This window comes from Pleuronectes platessa, chromosome 9, assembly GCF_947347685.1.
Source record: "Pleuronectes platessa chromosome 9, fPlePla1.1, whole genome shotgun sequence".
Lineage (NCBI taxonomy): Eukaryota > Metazoa > Chordata > Actinopteri > Pleuronectiformes > Pleuronectidae > Pleuronectes > Pleuronectes platessa.
The window spans coordinates 13659916-13681011 of record NC_070634.1 but is presented as its reverse complement, the minus strand read 5'-3'; the positions used below and the strand labels follow the sequence as shown (position 1 = coordinate 13681011).

The following is a 21096-nucleotide window of genomic DNA, read 5'->3' as shown; positions in this document are numbered from 1 at the left end:
CAACCCAATCAGTGGGTGATTAGTACGTCACTGGCAACAAATATTTACCTTAAACTGTTCACAGAGGGGCGAGCAGGCCAATTAGAAAGCAGAGGACAGTAATAAGCTCCAGGATTGTGTTTGCATGTGTGTGTGTGTTTGCGTGTGTGTGCGTGTGTTTGTGTGTGTGATATGTGCCCACCCTTTGACTCTTAAAAGTGAATGAAGGAATTCCGCAGCCATACACACAGAAGGCTGGAAGGCTCTTTAACAAACAGCATGACTATATCAAAGTCACTTCACCACAAGACGGATGTAAAAAGTAGTTTGCATCAGTGATGATACAAAATTAGGATGATCCATTATGTGCTTGAAATGTCTTTTTACTATAGAGTGAACGATATACAGAGCAGTTTGTGTTGTAACCTCCGCCAATGACGCTATGTTTTCAAATGAGTTTGTTTTTTAGTTAGCATTATTAATCAAAAACCACCAAACCGATATCCCTTACATTTTGTGACGGGGTTGAGCATGACCCAAAGAAAAATAGAAGCTTGGAGCAGATCTGTATAAAAGGGCAGATCCAGGATTTTTGGTTTCACGTTAACGTAGCTAGCCTGGAGGTAGCTATCTACAAATTCCCCTCTGGTTATCAAATAATCATCTTGTTTTCCTTCATTAATCATGTGGTCACCATTGCCTTAAGCTGAAGATGATGGTCCAAACAGCAGTACCAAACCAAACAAATCAATATTATATAATATATTCAATTGTTACTGAAGCTGTTATTAATGTTGAGCTAGTGTTGACCATAAATATTGTGATATGTACATGTGCAATAAAGGTGATGAATTTTAAAGAAATAATTGAATTTACATACACCCGGCATTCCCTGAAGTTTGTTTTAGTACCATTACAAGGCTTGGCTGCAATTTAATGCGTACTTTATGGACTATACACACACACTCACACACTCACGGACAGCACAGAGGCGGCAGTGGAGAAGTGACAATTTTACTCGAGTTGACAACGATTCCCGTGGCACTGTAAGTGTAATCAAAACCTTTGCGAGTAAAATGCCAATAAGAGCCACTCCTTCATCACACCACCTGTTCAACAAGATTCAAACAAGAAAAGCTATATTTTCAACTGCTCCCATCCACTGCAGTACGGAAACAGAACGCTTTTTGTATTAAGACCGTAACCACACACCCTCAAATGTCTGTCATATTTTTGTAAACTTAAAGCTCCAGCAGAAGCATCCGCCTGCTCTCTAGCTTCGTTACCCTCAGGCGATGAATCCACATCACCAGCAGAGGGAGGACGGAGGAGATGAACGATAGTGACTGATGTATCAGTGAAGAACCAGATAAGGTGTGCTGTATCGATAACACGAGATAAATAAAACATTATATGGCTACAGCCTGATGAGAGATCCTTCACTGCTTCACCACTGCAACCTCAACATGAGCTCTGCAGAATATTGCACTTATAAAGTCAGCATGCAAACATTCAACCAGTCAGGTGGAGCCCTGGATGTGCAAGGCCTTACAGTTACAGCATGTGGCCAATCAGTTCCGTCAACTACTCAGAATACAGACACTGTGAAGTGAGGAAACCCAGGTCATAAGCTGCTTCCAGACATGCACTGACTCTTGAGATCCTTCGGAGCTTCTCCAGATGTTCACACAAGTGTCTGAGTGAGAGCCTCCGGTGTTTTAATGTTGATGTAATTTCTAACAGGTGCAAAAATGTACAAGAAAATATCCATAAAAAGACCAAATACCTCAGGATGAAAAAAGCGTAGCCTCACATTTAGAGGACGTCGACGAAGATGTCGAGAGAGATTTTGATAATAAGCGCTGACGTTGATGTGATGTAGAAAAAAACATGTGATCCCCGCAGTGAAATTAATACGATACATCTTTCCTCCGTCTGCTGTGCCAGCCCTGGCCTGAACGCTCAGGAGGAAGGGCTGCTGTGTGATCGCGTCTGAGCGGAGAATTTCCTACTATGGTGTGCATTTGTGAAACTCTAGACATCGTGCGAAGGTCATGTCTGAAGATGGATATATTGTGTTAACAAGGCTGAACAACGCAAACTGCAGAATTAACTTATATTGTGCGGCCTCTTATTATTAATTTAATTTAAATTAACTAATAATGTTACCTCTTACTAATTGTTTATTATGTCGGAAATAACACTAGGGGCAACACTAGGATAAGATGTTTGTCTGGATTTGCAACAAGGAAGTTTGAAGAAAGACAGGATTTTGCAAATCCAATTTCTTTTCTTTCAGGATAAAGTTGACTTGGCATGCATCCTTCTCTCCATTAGCATCATGCTCCACATTGTGGCTGTGGCAATCATGCACTTTGAAGTTGTCTGACTCAGCTGGAGTCCTCTGCAGTTGGAGGTGAAGCACTTTGCTCAACAGCTGCTCTTCCTGTTTCTAAAGCTACATCCAAGGAATCAAATCGGCCATATTGAGCTGAGAGAGAAGGCAGAGATGTTTGTCGACAATTATTATGGTGAGAAGAGGGGTGTCACACACACACCGACACACACACCGACACCGACACACACACACACTGCAGAGCTCCCCCATAAAGCTGGCTCGCTCAGACATAGTGGTACTCAGAGGCTGGCACAGCTGGCAGCGCCCGAGCACTCTGGGCACCGTCTCCCTCCTCCCGGGCCAATCTCAAGCCCACGCTCATCACATTCAAATTTACCGAGCTTTATTGGCAAGATGAACGCGGTCACTGTTGCTTTGCCGTCATGCTGGGAGACCAAATACAATGCTGATCTTTCACAGGGAAGCGGCTTCCCCCAGTTGTTCCAGTTCAAGATCACTTCAGAGTCAGGAGTGAAATGTTCAAGGACATTCTTTGTAAAAAAAAAAAATGTTGTCGGTTCATCTCACCGTTTGAGTTTCATGGTCCTGATTAGAAGAAGTTTTTCGACGAGCGCTCATATTTCACTTTTACCTCCTACAGGCCTGCCATCAGGCTGCAGTCCCACAATGCCTGGCAGTTCCCTGCATTTGAGAGAAAACAGCTGGGGGGCAGATCCTCCTCCGTTAAGACCCCTTCCTCCAAAACAATCGTAGTCTTTATCAGAACAATCAGATGCTGGCTCATTGTTTCAGGAAAGTTCCACATGCAGAAACACTGTTACACCATCGCTCTGTGACGGCCCATTGCGTGCGTCTGTGTTTTTATTACTTTTTAGTGTGTTGTTCATACCCACCCACCTCACATACCTGTTTCTATGTCAGTTCAAGTCATTTCCTACATCTCCCAGTGTGCCTTCGCTGAAGAGCCGGGGATGTGTTGCAGTAGTGCTCTGGGATAAACACGTGGGTGGAGTGAGAGTAGGAGCAATGGTGATAGAAATTGCAAAGTAAGCGCAGGAGAATTATTTTCTTTTTCCAGTCAAGAAAAACTAGTAGAATGACGCCTCTAATGCAAAACACAACTCGGGTGTCTGCGCTTCGTTCTGCTCCAGTGAGCGGAGGGTTGGTGCCTCTTCTACTCTCATGTATGTGAGTATGAGTGACAGATGACTGCAGGTGCAAAATGTAGGGTCAAGGAAACGATTTATTGCAGTAACAGCTAATATGACCTTTACTTTTAAGTCTAAACTTTTATGATACATTCTGTCGGAAGTTTTTCTTTGTGATCATTTATGATTAAGCAGTTAATGCAGAAAAAGTCAAAATTCATTGATGACGTTCAGCAAAAAATTCAGCTCAGACTGCTGCTGTAACCACTCACGTTTAAACCATTAACTTGATTTAGATTCAAATACGATTTTTGTGTTTTGCATTTTCATTTCCAATCACTGGTCTGCTGTGCAACATACACAACATTATTTTAGATCTACTAATACTACTACTACTACTACTACTACTACTACTACTACTTCTCCTAATTATAATTATAATAATATTATTTTTCATTCTTATAGCGCTTCATGAATGGTCAAGGACACTTTACATATAGTATTGGCAATGTTCTCATTATAAAAAGCAACTAGTATCCATATTTATGTCCTCTGTGCTTTATTCTTTTTATTGAATTGTTGCTGTAAATCTAGCAGAGGTGCATTGTGTTTTAAAGGATCAGTCTGTGGCAACTCTCAAAATTTTTTCACCTATTTTATTCGATAGAAACAAAAATCCAAATATGTTTAACAGCTGTTCTTAGGCTTTATTATAACTATACCCAGTCACTGCATTTACACAAAGTACAGGTGTGGAGATGTGTTTGCTTGATGTAATTCACTCATTCAAAATGCATGCAACATAGAGACGGTATAGGCTTTTAGAATGTGTATATACAGATATACTGTGTGTGTGTGTGTGTGTGTGTGTGTGTGTGTGTGTGTGTGTGTGTGTGTGTGCATGCGTGTGTGAGTGTGTGTGATATGTGTTTCTCAGCATCCGACTGCCTCTGGTACTATCTTTCATTTTTCCTACAGTTTATTCCTCCTTCATTTTCTCCCTGTTTCCTTTCCTCCATCCTTTTGTCATGGTTTCCTAGAATCATATGAGGGGTTTCTGTTCTTCTGTATTAAAAAGCTGTTCTGTTCCTCCTTCTCTCTCATCTACATTTTATCTCTGTTTCACGTTTAGCCTCTCTCTTTCTCTGCTTCTCTCTGTCCCTGTGCCAACTGGCAGCGAATCTGCCCTCAAGTGTTTATTGACCAGCCCCCTCCCCACTCTTCCTTTGTATCCATCCCTCCATTCATCCCTCCATCCGATCATCCCTCCATCCGGCCAGTCTTTGCCAGTACTCCTCCTTTGTGGCTGCGCTTTGGCAGGGCTGTAGAACGAGACTGTGCTGTGTTGTTTCTGACACCTGGCCCGGCTCGGACCACTTCAGCTCAGCTCACTTTCACTCTATTGTAAAACGCACCGGCTGCCGTGCAACCAGAATGTTGATTCGGATGCTGATGTGTTGCAGACTTATACATTTATGAAGCATGTAAAAAAAAATATTCATGGCTTGACTTGTATTAATTAATACTTTTTAGAAAGAACAATGAATCATAATTAATCTTTAACAGAGCAAAACAAACTGAGAGTTAACACCTTGCAGTTCCATGCAGCTTAGGTTTGCTGGCTCAATCACAAGTTCTCGTTGCACCTTACTACACATTGTAATTAGCAGCCAAAAGCCCAACAACATAGAAAACACAGAAGTGGAAGCAGATCCTAACATTTTAACCTCGCCAGGGCGTTTATGTTTTGCATTTGGGTTTGTTAGTTTGTCAGCTAGCAGGGTTACTCAAAAATGAATGAACCGATTTCCATGACATTTTGCGGAGTCGAGGGACAGGAGCAAAGACGAGCCCACTACATTTTGTAGTGCATGCGGATAAAAAGGCAAATCCATAAAGTACTATTATATTCATTCTTTAACAGGGCGAGATAAAGCCTTGGAAGAATATGCTTTCCATGTGCCCTTCTAGTTTTAAAAACTGTTTTTGTTTGTGGCTAAAATTATTATTAAATTAATCAACATCAGAATAAAGATAATCACTTGATGATCCACGAAGTAATTAACTAATCACTCCAGCACTGTGTTAGGTAAAGTTGTTTTTCACCTCAGCCAAGGACATTTTGTTTTCGCGGCTGCCTTGAGTGTCTTTTAGCAGGATTATGCAAAAACGACTCAATCAATTTCCCTTGAAACTTGGTGGATGCTAACTGGGGGGGAATATGGACCGAGAAAGAGGTTAGCGGATTTAAATAAGGAAGCAGATTCAGGATTTTTTTCCCCCTTTCTTTAACGTCTGAGAATTAAAACATTTTCAACATATTTGTGAATTTCTACAAGAAAATGTTTTTTATCAGGCAGTGTGGATGTCTATGAACAGGTGTAATTTGGTTCTGATCCGGATGCATGTGATCTCAATGCATGTATATATGGTTATAAAGTGCACAGTTAGCTTTGGTTGAGATATTCAGAGACCTTCTTGTTGGATTTCATTTAAGCATTGCAAAATGGCTGATTTGTCTTCCGCAGTAACATAGAATAGAGCGAATCCTGATGAAATCCACACTGGAAGCCTTTTTTCCTTATATTGTATTTCTTTTTATTTGTGTACCTTTCATTCAGAGTTACGGCCACCTTTTAAAAACAGTTTATGAAAGCAGCTTAATAGACACACATTGTTCAGGTCAGTTCTGTGTCTCTGTTCAGTTGTGACATATGGTCCAGCTCCACCTCTGTTGGATTATCTTTTTATTCTATCCAAAACTAAGCCACGTCATTTGACCTGCCTGAGGTGATGCTGTACAGTTGGAGAAAAACCTGAAGGGGTAGGGACAGTTCATGTAAAATCAATATAGTATATGTGAATCAAAGGTATGTGTGTATTGCATGCCTTGTAAATTCCCAGTTTTACCATTTCTCCCTGGAGTCACATATTTTGCATTGAAGGTTACTCTTCATCGATCGTGAGCCTTCCACTTTTTGAGTGTTGAAATATTTCTAAAGATGCTGTTCATGCACAGTCATTCAACTGATCCTGGAGGCCTTTGTCAGCGTTGGGCAATGTGCTGATTGAATTTTTACCAGACTGCAGAGACTTTTAACAGATGAGAGAATCTTTCCCAATCCTCAGACTTGAAGCCGCAGGGAACAGATCTATTTTTTTAAGGGAACCTGTGATGGCAAGATTTTTACAATTTAGTCGCACTGCATTTGGAACAATCAGCCTTTTCTCTGTAACAGCCACGCATCAATGGAACAGCCTGCCAGACGAGGTGTGGGGCTGCAGCTCCAATAGCACTTTCAAGACCAACCTAAAAAGACTGCTAAAAGCTTCTCAGCTCTGCACTTACTAAGATTCTCCTGCATGGTCTTGATGACTGGCCTTTATATGACGAGCATACATTTGTGATGCGCTACTGTGTAGTTTTGTATTGCGCATTGTTGATAAAACTATAACATTTATATAGTCTAAAAATTGGCTGGCACATCAAAACAATGCATATGATAAAGGTGCACAGAACAGCATCCAGCCGCGGAAAGGTATACTCATTAGTGTGTATTTAGCATTGGTGCATATCATCAAACATAAACATAGATACCGACGTGTCTGCGAAAGGGCTTTATCAGGTGACTTTTACAGGTCAACCAACATTATCGCTGTGAAGCACGACAGTATACACTGTATTAATCCATGTGTCAACCATGTGAGTGCCTCGGTTTATTTCCAGCTATAATCTAATACTGAGAAAAAGCAGCATGAAGTAGCGTCAAGCAGACTGATCTGGGTTTCAAAAGATACTTATTATTGTGAATGACATCAGTTTAGTACAGACACACACAAATTCTTCTGTCTGGGTCGTCGCTCTCTCACTTCCCTCTCTGTGGTCAGCAGACACACACACACACACACACACACACACAGACACACACACACAAACACACACACACACACACATACATACATACACTGACATGTAGGATCTGATGAGGCTGTGTTTGTCCTTGGAACAGTGTTGTGTGTCTGGTGATAGCTAGTGTATGAAGTCATGATGAGACTGGCTTTAACTGACAGGTTGGCTGATTGTTTGTGTGTGTGTGTGTGTGGGTGTGTGTGTGTGTGTGTGTGTGTTTTCTGCATTTGTGTGTGTATGTCGTGTGTTTGTGAGAGCGTCCATATGATGATACACACAGCCCTGTCAGTCACTGTGTCGCTCTCCCCCGCCTCCTCCTCTGCTGTCTTTCTCTTATCCTCTCCAGTATCCTCAAGTGCCAGGAACATGTGTTACTGAGGATAGAGGGATACAAAGCAAGGGTGAAAGCTAGATAGATAGAGAGAGGAAAAAAAAACTGAAAGGAATATGAGTGTGCCGGTGGTAATGTGTGACAGCAAAGTAACAAAGGGAGGAAAAAAAACGTAGAGAAGGCCCTTCTGAGGGGAAAGAGGGAGGACAAATTAAAACGGAGAGACAGAGTATGATATAGAAAAATAGAAAGATGGGAGAAAACGAGACAAAGTGAGCGAGGGAGGGGGAGGGAGATGAGGGCGAGGGATGGGAGGAAGAGGATGAATAGGGTAATAATGGCTCAGTGTGAGAGCTGTTGTAGGAAAAGAGAGAACGGCTGAGTGAAGAAGAGAACAAAATGAGGCTGAGGGCACTCAGACAGATAGAATTAGACACACCGCAGAGGTTCAGTGTGTGCCTGTGTGTGCGAGTGCATGTGTGTGACAGCGAGAGAGTGTGTGTGTTCTTATGTCTTTATGTGCTTGTGTGTGCTTGTGATGTGTGCAGGCGGCTGTAATCTGTGGATGGTGATTAGGTTTGCCACGTGTCGTTTTTTTGTGTGTGTGTGCGAGGGTAAGAAACCTGAGAGCAGGATGTTTTACACAATTTCCAGTCCAAGATAAAGCTTTTTTATAGATTTTATAAGTTTGGAAATGGACAAATGTAATGGCACTGAAGAGGTGTCTGTGACAGCCGGAGAGCTGGAGAGAGAAGGTCTTCTGCTCTTTGTGAACACGTGTGTGTTCCTTCATATGGTTGGTGTGTGTTTGATGACTGAAGTGTAGAGAGGGGCGAGCTTAATGAGAGGGTGATGGTGCTGAAAGACCACATGAGGATGATGGGGCTCTAATGTTGCCTCCATCCCTCACTCCCACGTTTTTCTCCTCTCTGACAAAACCCGTCGCTCATCAACAGTGAGTTTTCATTCGGCGACGGCCTAATGTGCTGTAAAGGTGCATCATATGCTCTGTGTTCGTTGTGTACTGGCGACACATAATCATGAACCCTCTCTCTCTTCTCTCCTTCTGTTTTCTCCTCTCTCGTTCCTCTCTCTTTCCATTGCAGGCGGAGATTGTCAAGCGTCTCAGTGCCATCTGTGCTCAGATCATCCCCTTCCTCTCTCAAGAGGTGAGTGTCACAACTGCCAGACGCACTTACACGTGTACACAAAATGTGCACACACGCAGTCAGGAGAGGGCCACTCACACATCAGGCTTCAAATATAGTTTTTTGCATTCAGGATAATAAATAAACCGGAATATAACATATATGGCAAAGCAAGTTACAATATATACAGACGTTTTTATTAAATAGAAGAAAATAAAGAATATTTGTGGATCAAGTCGTATTCGTAAATATATTAAAGCAAATCTTGATTACAACAGATTATATTTTTCTTATTGATACAGATCTTTTTAATTTTCTGCATATTAATGAAAACTCAGCTCATAAGCTTTCAGTCTTTTCTTGTCAATTACTGCGGTGGGCATTTCAGCCCAATTATTGTAGCTGCTACAAGTCACCCTCCGCCTTCGAAAAGCAAATCTATCAACAGATCTTTTGAAAGCTTTTCAACACCCTTCGTCAATTTCACTGAATGTGTCTTTATTACATCTGGCTACTTTTAAATAGACAAACAAGAATTTCACTCAGTAGAGTGCATATAAGGCCAAACCGCCCCCTTAAGAAACCTCACTTAAAATAACTGGACTTTTGTTTGGATATGCACCAAATTTCACATACTCAAACATTTCTGTCCTTTAAACATGCTTTTCTTTTTATCAAGATCCATGAATTATTATCTGAGAAGTCAATGAAAATGTAAAAAAAGAAAAAACAATCCCATCTCACAATGTTCAGTTAAGTTGAAATCAAATTCTGGATCAAACTGTAATATTCCCTGATCCATACCGGGTCCTTCCACCAAGTTTTGGGGTAATCTGTCCACTAATACTTGCGTAATAAAAGCAAACATATAAATTCCGTTAAATATTCGCACATCAGCGGCTCCAGGACTCACCTGGTTGCGAAGGCCCCCAATATGTCAAGGCTTAACCCCCCCATAGCAGCTGCAGGTTCAGTTCTGGCTGTTTGCCGATTGACTTCCCCGTTCTCTTTGACCCTTTAAGCTTTAAAACTGTCGTATCAATAAAGGCTTATTGTCCAAATTATATCTTTAAGAATCAATACTGAACATGGCCAAAACCAGTTTGGAAATCTCTCTGCATAATCAGATAAATTTAGCTGAGTTCCATTTTTACTTTGAAGCTTTGGCACAAAAATCTGTGAGAACACAAACGTATCAGAATGAGGGAATTATTTGTGTCTTGTGCTGTTGGATTATTTAAAGCTCTCACCCAGCATCATGTCATGGCCACTCATATTAGCAACAACATTAGCGTTTTAGTTTATAAGAGCACATCAGCTGATATTCAACTGATCGTCTGAGGCGCTAATCAGTTTAAGTGCAATGGTGTAAACATGCTGTGAGCTCAACGTGCTTTGTGCATGTACACGTGCATATTTGTATATGTGTGACCGACCGCATTGTGATTTTATGCAAACAGAACTGAGATTATAGTTTGTATATAAGTGACTAGTGGATGTATTGTCTGCATATGTGTGAGTGCATACATACATGTAGGCTGTACACACTGTGCAATGTTGTATTTCTACTGGTGGACCTTAAAAGTGTTTTATCCATATCCATGGTTATCTGAACCAGACATTACTTTTATTCACATTGTAGAAGCAGAGTTTGGGTGTTTTAAAACTTTTTTCAAGTCCTGTAAAGGTTCCTGCTGTGTGATTACTGACCTGACACACAATTAATGTGTGTTTGTGTGTGTTTGTGTGTGTAGCACCAGCAACAAGTGGTCCAAGCAGTGGAGAGAGCCAAGCAGGTCACCATGGCAGAACTCAACGCCATTATCGGGGTGAGTCACTTTCATTCGTCATGAAAACAGAAACGGACACACACACACACACACACACACACACACACACACGCACCTTTACACACATTAAGCATATTCCAAAGAGTCTGACCCTGAGGTGTGAGGAAAGGTTGATGACATCATTTCATCACTGGTATATAAATATGCAGATCATAAGAATTGATCATCAAATAGGTGAAGCATCACTGTGAACAACCCCCTTGATGTTTTAGTGTTTGTGTCTCAGGCGGTGATGTCGATGGTGAACATTCAGTGAGTCAGGTGTTATTTTAGAAGCTAATGCTGGGAACCTTTGATGCCAGGATATGAATGAACATGGCTAATGGACAATATCTAAGTGTTTTCCTGAAAATGTAATAGAAAATTGGTTCTTTGAAGTATTCTGTTTTAAGGTGGTAATGTTCACTGAGTGCGACAACCTGTAAAATACAGATATGAAGAAAAATCTCACCTAGAAGACATATTGACACATTGTAGGAACAGCCCTATATATTTGCATGTTTTTTTTATATTGTTTAACGTACCTATTTTAAATGCTCGTTACGTTTTTGGGGCAGCAATTGATAACGCCCCCTGCTGCTGGTAGTGTAAATGAGTAACTGTTAATACAGAGAAATACATTGACATTATTCGGGAGCAGGCCTCTTTTCAATGTGGCGAAAGAAATCAGTGATTATTATCGATTCTAATAACACTTAAGCTCATCAGAGCGCAGATCACATGACTCAAAGTATGATGTCCAAAACATGAGTTACAGCCCAGTTGTGTTGCTCTGGTAAACTTGTTATCATGTCCTGTTGCGCTCTCAGGTTCCAAAATTTGTCTCTGTTTAATTTAATTCGAATCGGTATTCTGTAGTACCAATGTAATTCGGTTGGTACCCTTAAATCTGCAGCCCCCACACCCACACACACACACACACACACACACACACACACACACACACACACACACACACACACACACACACACACACACACACACACACACACACACACACACTGTAGGTACACACATGCAGACACTGGGATGCTCCTGCGTGTTGCAGTAGATGGGGTTTTCCAGAGCTTGTCAGAGCACTGATCACATTACTGTCTACTTAAAGCCCTTTGTTCCTCCCAGCATTACAAACACTGCTGTCACTAATGTGTGTCTGTTTGTTTGTTTGTGTGTGTGTGTGTGTGTGTGTGTGTGTGTGTGTGTGTGTGTGTGTGTGTGTGTGTGTGCGTGTGTGTCTAACACACCTAAACACAGACACGTTTTTTGCTAAGGTGTGTGTGTGTGTGTGTGTGTGTGTGTGTGTGTGTGTGTGTGTGTGTGTGTGTGTGTGTGTGTGTGTGTGTGTGTGTGTGTGTGTGTGTGTGTTGTTTGTGTCTTACACACCAGCTTGACAAGACAACACATGAAAACACATCATAATGCTCCCCTCAGGATAATAGCCTTTCTTTATCTGTAGCCGTCTCTTTGCTCTCCTCTCTCTCTATCCTCATCTATCTCTTTATCCTCTCTCTCTCTTTCTCTCCCTCCCCTCTGTGTTTTCATATTCTGTCTGGATTTTCTCACCCCTCCTTTTGTAATCTTTTATCATTCTCTACCTCGTTTTGTGTCCCTGTCCTCATTTCTCCTCTTCCATTGTTTTTGCTCCGTCTTATCTTTTGCTCTCTGTGCCTCACACTTTCCTTCCCTCTTCCTTCCTGCGCTCATTAACCCTTGTTTCTCTCTCTTTTTTCTCTCTCTGCTCATCTAATACTTTAACAATTTTCACTGCTTCCACCATCATTTCCTTCTGTTCCTCCCCATCGTTTACTCTCTGACTCACACATTTTTTCCTTCCCTCTCTTTTACCCTCTGCGTTTTCCCTTGGCTTCTTTCTCTCTTTTTCCCTCCCGCGTTTCCTTGAAAAATAAATCCCACTCATGGCCTCACTCTTTACTTTCTCCACTTGTTGGTTTCCATTTCCAATTTCCCTGTGAAACCTGAACATGTCTTTTCCTCCTTCCCTTCTTTCCCACGTCTCTTTCTCATCCTTTGTGACCACCTCTCTAAAAAATAATTTTATTGCTCATCCTATCAATCTATTTCTATCTCTCTCTCTCATTGTTGAGCTCTCTATGTGCATTTCATTAAATTCACCTCCTCTGTCCCTCTCGTCTTTTCCACCTCTATCTTTCCTCTTCTCAATTCCCTTTTGTACTGTTTTCTTTTTTTACTGCTCATTTTTTACCTCTTTTTTTACCCTCTCTATTCTAACCACCCAACAACAATATATGATACAATCCCTCCCCAATCCCCCTCCCTCCCCATTCCCTCCTTTCCCTGTGGCCACAGCAGCAGCAGCTCCAGCACCTGTCTCACCACGCCCCCGGCATTCCCCTGACACCACACCCGTCAGGCCTGTCCCTGGGCGCGGGAGGATCGGGGCTCCTGGCGCTGACCGGGGCCCTGGGGGTCTCAGCCCACCTTGCATCCAAAGATGAGCGCAACCACCTCGACGCTGAACATCTTCGAGGTAAAGGACTTTGGACTTTTAATCCCTAATTTTATCACTCAACTCATGATTTAATGTCCTGATACGGTGGCCTTCAGGGGACATATTCAGGACAAGTAAAAGGATAAAAAACTCTTTCATAACTGCTTATTAAAATCGAATTAATGAAAACATATTCATGTATTAAAAACTAATAACTGGGACTCGTGCCTGATTGGCTTTAACTAGAACACATTTAAACCAAGAGCTGTGGTTTAAAGGCAACCCAAAGTTCATCTAATTAATATTCTGATTGTTATTGGAGAAACTGTCGAGTATTTACCGCAGGATTAGACCCAGAAAGTTCAAATGTTCTTCTTTTAAACCTTTTATAGTTTTTTTCCTTACAAGACTCTGCAGCACTAAAGTAAATCAAAGTGGTTCTGCAGTGAAAAATCTGTAATTTGTTTCAGGTCAGTCGACACAAAACGTTTCATTATTGAAAATCAATTACATCATTGAACCTTTTGAGAAGATGTTTTGCAAGTTCAATACAAGATGCACATTAACAAACTCATAAAAGCTGCTTTCAGACACGCACTGAACTCTGGATAATCTCCTGAAATTATCCAGAGGGGGAGGATGTGAGAACATGGAAACTCTCCAGAGTTTCTCCTGCCATCCTCTTCCTAGTCTATGTGAGAAAACAGCATGAGAGTCTGCGGAGGGTTCTCCCCTATGATGATGCTAACACGCGACAGAGTTTATTTCTGAAAAAGGCTAGTGAAAGCAAAAGATATCACAATTTGTGAAGGGATCTTTCATTTCTCTTACAACGTTTGTTTTACTGCACATACAAGTATGTTTATTCCAGTTGAATTTATTTTTGTACATTCTGCACAAAGCTGCATTAAAATAAATAACAATAGATCATTTTATGGTTTTAGATTCAGAGTAAAACTATAGATAACTTGTGGCCAGCAGTTTTTTTGTCATGTGTACAGCAGCTCACCTTTTGGACTCATTTTGAACTTCCTGCCTTAGATCGCTGTCATAATATGGAAAGACGTATTCATGGCGCTTGTCTAAATGCAGGAGAGTCTTTCTCCCAATGAACTTTCATTCACCCTGATAGAATATCTTATCTTTGAGCTCTGTTTCAGGCATTGAGCCAAGAGAGAATTTCTCATGAATAAACCGAAAGCTAGAAAGAGGAAAAAAGAAAATGCTAAAAAAAAAAGAGAGGAGGAATGAATGAGAGTAGAAAGGGGGAGAGATAAAGAGATCAGTGTGTTCATATTGGCGTGTTAAGCATCTGTGTGAGAGCGTTGCACGTCTGCAGCTGTGTGTGTGTTTCTGTTCCTCCATACGAGATGAAGAATGAGAGGAAAGATAGTGAGCGCTGAAAGAGGCAGCAGGGGAAGACAGCGAGCTTTGTCTGGTTGGGGGAACAGGGGAGAGGAGACTGAAAAGCACAATAGTTGGTCTGTATCTCTATTAGAGAAGAGCAGTCGCAGTTCGGTCTAACCTTGGCCCGACGAGGGGAATGTTGTTGTTATTATCTGGACTGACGTCAAACTTTCTTTCTTTCCCCTTTTCTCCTTTCTTTTGTCTCTACTCTGCTCTCTTCCCCTTCTCTGTCCCATCCCAGAGGGAGCACCCAGCAGGGTGAGTAGCTGTGTATGTGTACTCCACACTCGGATTTGTGTGTGTACGTGTGTGTGTGTGTGTGTGTGTGTGTTTGTGAGACAGTGATAAACTGAAGGAAATTGAGACGCACTGTAAAATGGCCTCTAAAAAAGGGCAGAGCATTGCTGGAGTTCATCCAGGAGCAGCTCTGACACCAGCACAATGGCTGCTCAGTGCCATCAACCTTGAGCTTCTCAAGGTTTTCTACATCACACTAACATCTGATCTAACTGCGTTTCCCACTTATCTGGTGGAAAGTACAAACTGAGTTAATGGATGAACCAGCGTTTGTTTATCAGCGTCACAAATGTTCCTGTAATCTACAAGATTTACAGAACAAATGAGAGGATTAAAACCCAATTAATTTCTAATGATGCCCCAAACACACCAGTTAGTGTCTGTAGAAGGAATACAATAATAAAATAGATACAACAGAAGTCACCAGGTATTACTGAGCAGCGAATGCCACTATTTTTCAATTGAAAGATTCCCAACAGAACCTGATCTACAGTATCATTATACATTTGCATCATTTCATTCCCACAGTGTAGTGACACCCATGAACAACAAAAACCACAGTGTTTTTCATCCCGCTTGAAACAATGAAAAGATCAGACCTCTAGATGCTTTTCACAATCTACTTACGCACTTTTGTATTTCCACGTCATTTCTAGTAAAAACTCAGAGCAGAGTTAACAGGGAAAGACGATGAAGTGAAAACATGTCTCTCTTTGTTGAGAGAGAAACAAACTTATTTTCATTCTGCTGAAGAGATTGTCATAACAATCTGAAAAATAAATTCTTGACATGGGAGAGTTCATATGCACGTCACCTCAACTTGGAACGACAACTTGGAAAGTTGGCAAAAAGTTTGGAACGTGAGTTGCCAAGTTGCTGACATTACCACTTATCAACCAATTTAAAGAGCCATCCCAGTAGTGTATCACACTCACTCAAACTCATGAAAATTACATATTCAAAAGGTTTGTCCCCTTATGGCCTTGAAATTGCATAAATGTACCGTCACACCTTCCGTACTCATTTCGTGACTGGGATCTTTGAATATTCCATATGGCCCCGCCCCTGCTCCCCTGTCGTCCCACCCTTACGGCGCCACCTGCAGCCGAGGAGCCTTTTCAAGCAACTTAGCTCCACCCACAAGTTAACAGGATTTGTGTCTTAGGTTTGTGACATCACAGACCCTCAATGTCAGACTTGCATTTGGTTACTGGAGTTTAAAGGGGAAATACTCACAATATTTGACTGCTTATTTCTCTTAAAATAAATACAAATATAATTCATCTTAAAAGGCAGAGGGGAGACAACTTGATTTTCATCATAGGGAGACTTAAACATAATTTTACAATCTGCACTAAATAGTAGTTTTTAATGTGAACTTGTCACATGTCCATCTCTCCAAAGCACTTAACACCTGACTTTTAGCCAATTCAATTCACATATTTGCATATATTTTTAATTATTCATATGCCCGTCCCACATGATCCTTCTTCTTTGCTCTTTGACATAATGCAAATATTAGAGAGCGGTGACGAAGTGTAGTTTGAACTCTATAAATACAGAGATACAATACATTTTGTTCACAGCGCCCAGGTTTTTTTCCACATTCCAACTTCAAGTCACATGAAAACTCCAAAGTTTGGAACCATTTACAGTTAGTCGCTGAGCAATAATACAGAAAGTTCAGTTCTCTAATTAGGTGTGAAGGTGGGATGTGAGAAGCTGGTGTTTGGAGGTAACCATAGCTGAGGGACAAAATCAGCTCCATCGTGAGACAAATTGACTGAGTAAATGCACTGGAACATAGAATGAGGAGGTGTTCATCTTGCCTCACAGGTTTTACTCATATTTCATGTCACTGGAGTTAAAAGTCCCTGATAATCGCCATGAGAATTAATGCAGTGCAAATGGGGTGATTGAAATTCAGTGGACATCTACGGCTCATCCTATTCTCTCTGACTGCAGATTACTCGGTGAGCAGTCTGAGCTGGCCGCAGTGAAGGGCTGCCGATCATCAGTATATCTGTTGATTACACAGAGAGAGATAGAGAGAGTTAGGAAGGAAGGAACGAAGGAGGTGGGGGTTGGAGAGTGCAATTGGAAAAAGAAAGAAGAGAGAAACTAAAGAAGAAAAAAACTAAAAAAATAAGGAGGTATAGGTTTAATAATACCAGTAAGTTTTTGTTGTAGCTTTTATTGCAAAATGAAAATTTAAGAGCGGCACTTTCTATACTCTCCCTCCATCCCTCTCGCTCTCTGTTCACGCTGAAACCCTTAGCATAATTTAATTGCCAAACCCAATGCTGATTGTTAAGCACCAGGAAAATAGTTTTCACATGAGCTGGGGTTGGTGCAGAACGTAGCCAAGCATTACGGTGTTTTGGGAAGGGAGGGGAAAAGAAAGGGGCTTGGGGAGAGATGCATATCAATCGGAATTTGTCGGAGAGCCCCTAACGGGTAGAACACGTTGGAATTTTAAATGGGGGGGGTGTAAAAAGAAAAGGGACAGCGAGAGGAAGTCAGGAGAAGCGAGAAAAGAGAAGAAAGAAGAGAGGGAAGTTTGTTGAGCTGCACTGAGGTCCATTGTGCAGTTGCTCCTCTCCTCTGTCAGCGCTCCTTCCTGTCGGCCCCGTGGGCTCCTTCCTGTGTGAGTCATTGGTGTGTTAAGCCCTCACTGTTATTGTCCTGCCCACATGGGGACAGAGAATGACAAGTGGCCCTTGCCGAACCTCTGGCCCCTGTCCCGACGCAAAAGACAACACAATGCTTGATCGGCTTCTCTGAATCCCGAGGACCGGGCCGGGCTGTGGTGTAGATTTGCCTGCACAGCTTTATTGCCTTATAATGAGAGTCATATTTTACATAAGGGCTGGTGTGGGAGGGGAGAGCACTAATAAGCTTCATATTGTGTCCTGTGTGCTTCTGTGGCTGCGTCTTAACCTGTGATTACGTCTGCTGTACCTGCAGTAAGCTGCTGTGTGTGTATTATCGTGTGTGTTTTAATGGGGATCTTTGTTAAAGTGTGTAATTCTGCCTGTTTACTCATCCTGGTCTTTCCCTGGGCTTATGAGTGATTGTGTTTTTTAACCCTAACCCTAACCCTAACCCTAAAAATAAGATGTAAAGTGTTTTTGAGTCAAACGCACATGTCAAATTTTCACTGCCTGCCTTTACCGTGATAACTGAAGCACGGCGTGTTCATACTTCCATTTGTGTCCCTGTCTCTCTCCAGAGTAAGTCAGTGTCATCAACAGACAGTCAGCCCACTGAGGAGCGGCAGGGCCCGTCAGGAGGCTACTCCTCCTCACAGGGAGGAGCTGAGGCCAAGCGGAGGCGCTGTGATGACAAAGAGCCTCTTCAACCACACTCCTATGTATGTTTCCTCAAACGATTAAGATAAATGAAGGCTACATCCATAATACCACATTTTTTGTTTAAAAACGCAAGCAATTATTCCAGCAAGCTGCGACAGTGCCTGTGTCCAGTGGGGCGTGCATGCCTTCCTGTTCCCACTGGCATGCGCACGTCCAGTATACGTGAGTGGTCATCTGATATGCGTTTACAGACGTCTTAGTGTGGACAGGGATTCAAGCTGCTACAGAGCTGATACAAAACGCTGGTGTGAACTCTGATGGCTGTAGTTGTTTTCAAATGAAGACGTGGTAGTATGGATGTATCCTTAAAGGATGCGTGTGTAGGTGCATCCAGTTTAAAACCTTTTAAACATGCTTCACTTAATTCATATTAATGCTGTGAGTGAATTATTGGTGTGTATGTTTGCATAATGTTTGCAAATCAGTTCACATAAAGTCATACTGACAAAGCATGTATGTGTGTGCATGTGTGTCTATGACATTATAGGCCACATGGGGTTCGTGGCCCTGCAGCCAATCAAGACTCTTGTTTGGTTTGGATGGGTCCAAAGGGGAAGAGCAGGGAGCCAGAGGCGATGTAATGCCAGAAGAGAGACGGCCAGGGCAGATAGCTGTAATGAATTAGATGGCTGTGTGTCTCCAGTCTGCAGGATTGATTGACACTGGGAGTCTGTCTGTGCAGGACGGCCTCCAGCTAAATTAGTTTGGCATCAGCAACAGTCCAAATCTTCACATTAGTTCACAGCGAGAACAAGCACCGATAGTTTCCACATTCCGAATGTTTTTCCTCTCTTCCTGCCTTTCGAGCCACATTATGGCTCCGATTCCTCTCTGTTTGCCTTCAGCCCCTCTATACCGCTGTCTGTCTCTTTATCATCATCTCTCAGTTTCCCAGCTTTTCCCTCTCACTCTTGGTCTTCTTCCTGTTTTATTCTCGTTTTTATTCCATTTTTCATCTCCAAATGTCGTCACCCTCCTCTCTCCATCCCTCTCCCACTGTCTGTTTCTGTGTTTTCTGTTTCTAGGAATAGGCAGTAGACCTAGCCCTGTTATGGCTCCGTATAATTAGGGTACTGATGTCACTCCACACTGATGTCAATAGGAATATCAGGCCATGATCACATCAAAGCGCTGTTGCCATGGTGACTAAGTGCCATCGTTCTCGCCCCAGAAAAAAAAAGGGAGAGAAAAAGCGAGAGATAGAGAGACGTGGCTAGACGAAGAGGGAAAATGTGCCATAGATGGAGAAAGAGCAACAGTGTGTGTGTGAGTGAGTGACAATGAGATAGAAAGAGGCCGATCGAAGTAGTTCTCCCATGAGGGAGATGTTTGGTAAGATTATCTGTGGTTTACCGTATCTTTGTTAAATGTTGCATCGTGCACAGACAGTAGAAGGAAGCAAAGAGTAGTCACAGATATCATCATCGACCAGTTGTGTGGACTTGTGCGTCTGTGTGTGTTAACATCTTCATTATTAAACTTCTCTGCGTGTGCATTCGTTATGCGGTGTGGGGAATGTGAGGGAACAAAGAGAAAAATGCATCTTATTTCTATAGATATTGAGAAATCCTCCTTTTTTTAACCTTCTTCTCTCTGCTGTGCTTCTCAGGACAGTGATGGGGACAAAAGTGAAGACAATCTTGTGGTGGACGTCTCCAATGAGGTGAGTTTCCTTTGTCTTATTGAAATGATCTTTGACATCCTTATAATTAAAGGTGGCTATAATCTATTTATCTTTTATATTAACAATTGATCACACTAATAAATGGATATGAAAGGAGTCACTGCTCATGATGAAACCATAGAGAAATGAGCTCTTCCCCTCAGCTCTATTGAGTTATAGCAGCTTCAGCGACAAGCTAGTGAATACTTTGCAGCATTTAGCGTCTATAGAAGCTCAGGACGTAGTGGACCAAAAAATCTGAGCAAAAGCAAGAGTGACTTGGAATTGTATTCACCGAGTGGCAAGAAACGTTGCTCCATATCTGGTGCAGGTTTAAGTAAGCATCTTGCTAACGTCTTAGGTGAACACCTTAATCTCAGCTGTCTTTTTTAGCAAGTATTATTAAGAGTCATGAGAATACTTCTAAAAAAAATTCTAAAATTAAAAGTATGTTTGTATACATTTTTTTGACAAACAAAACTTTAAAAAAAAATTGTGCAGCCCACGCAAAGGTTGTTGCTCAACTGAATTTCAAAATCAAAGCCAGAAAATTACACTTGATCATTTAAAATCTGTCTATCAGAATCTGAAAATAACCTGAGTGGTTTGGGTTAGTTCGTTTATTGGTTGGATTTCATAAATTGAAGTCATAATATTTCACCTTCACTACTAGTGTTTACTCATAACCTCCTCTTGGAAAATATGTAACACACTGAGAGAGTTCACACTTTGCTTGTTGTTACAAAAACTGACTTTGATTTCTTTGCAAGCCGCCTTTATCCGACAGAAGTTCTCGGGCTTCTGTGCTGCAGCACACAAATGAATAAAGCATAAATCTAACGTTGGGAGGGCCAGTGCTGCTCGCGGGAATAACTATAAATGTACTTGGCACAGCTTGGAATCACCCTCTGTCCTCTGCATAACCCCGACTGTCCATAGTTCAATTTCACTTTGTGTGTGCAAGTGTCTGAAGTTTATAATTGATTTTACGTCACAAATATATTTCATTTCAGTTTCCTTGGTATTTTTTTCAAAGGGATTTGCCCTTTTTCTGTCCTTTTCCTCTTTCTGTTTTAATATTGCACACAAAAGAAGAACCTGTCTGGTGTAAAAGCAGAAAAAAATATGACAATTGTGGGTTATGTCGGGGAAAGTTTGCC

The 21096-nt window shown here is 41.7% G+C and overlaps 1 protein-coding gene across 2 annotated transcripts in view; it reads left to right on the top strand.

Annotated features, from left to right (window-relative positions):
* tle2b (TLE family member 2, transcriptional corepressor b) overlaps positions 1-21096 on the top strand; it is a gene marked incomplete at its 5' end in the record, with an annotated part of 76326 nt that overhangs the window by 30313 nt on the left and 24917 nt on the right. The window contains 6 exon segments of one of the 2 annotated variants that reach the window (XM_053430053.1): positions 8834-8896; positions 10630-10704; positions 13057-13234; positions 14844-14860; positions 18132-18272; positions 19883-19936. In XM_053430053.1, the coding sequence (XP_053286028.1) occupies positions 8834-8896; positions 10630-10704; positions 13057-13234; positions 14844-14860; positions 18132-18272; positions 19883-19936 (528 nt within the window). 2 annotated transcript variants of the gene reach the window in all.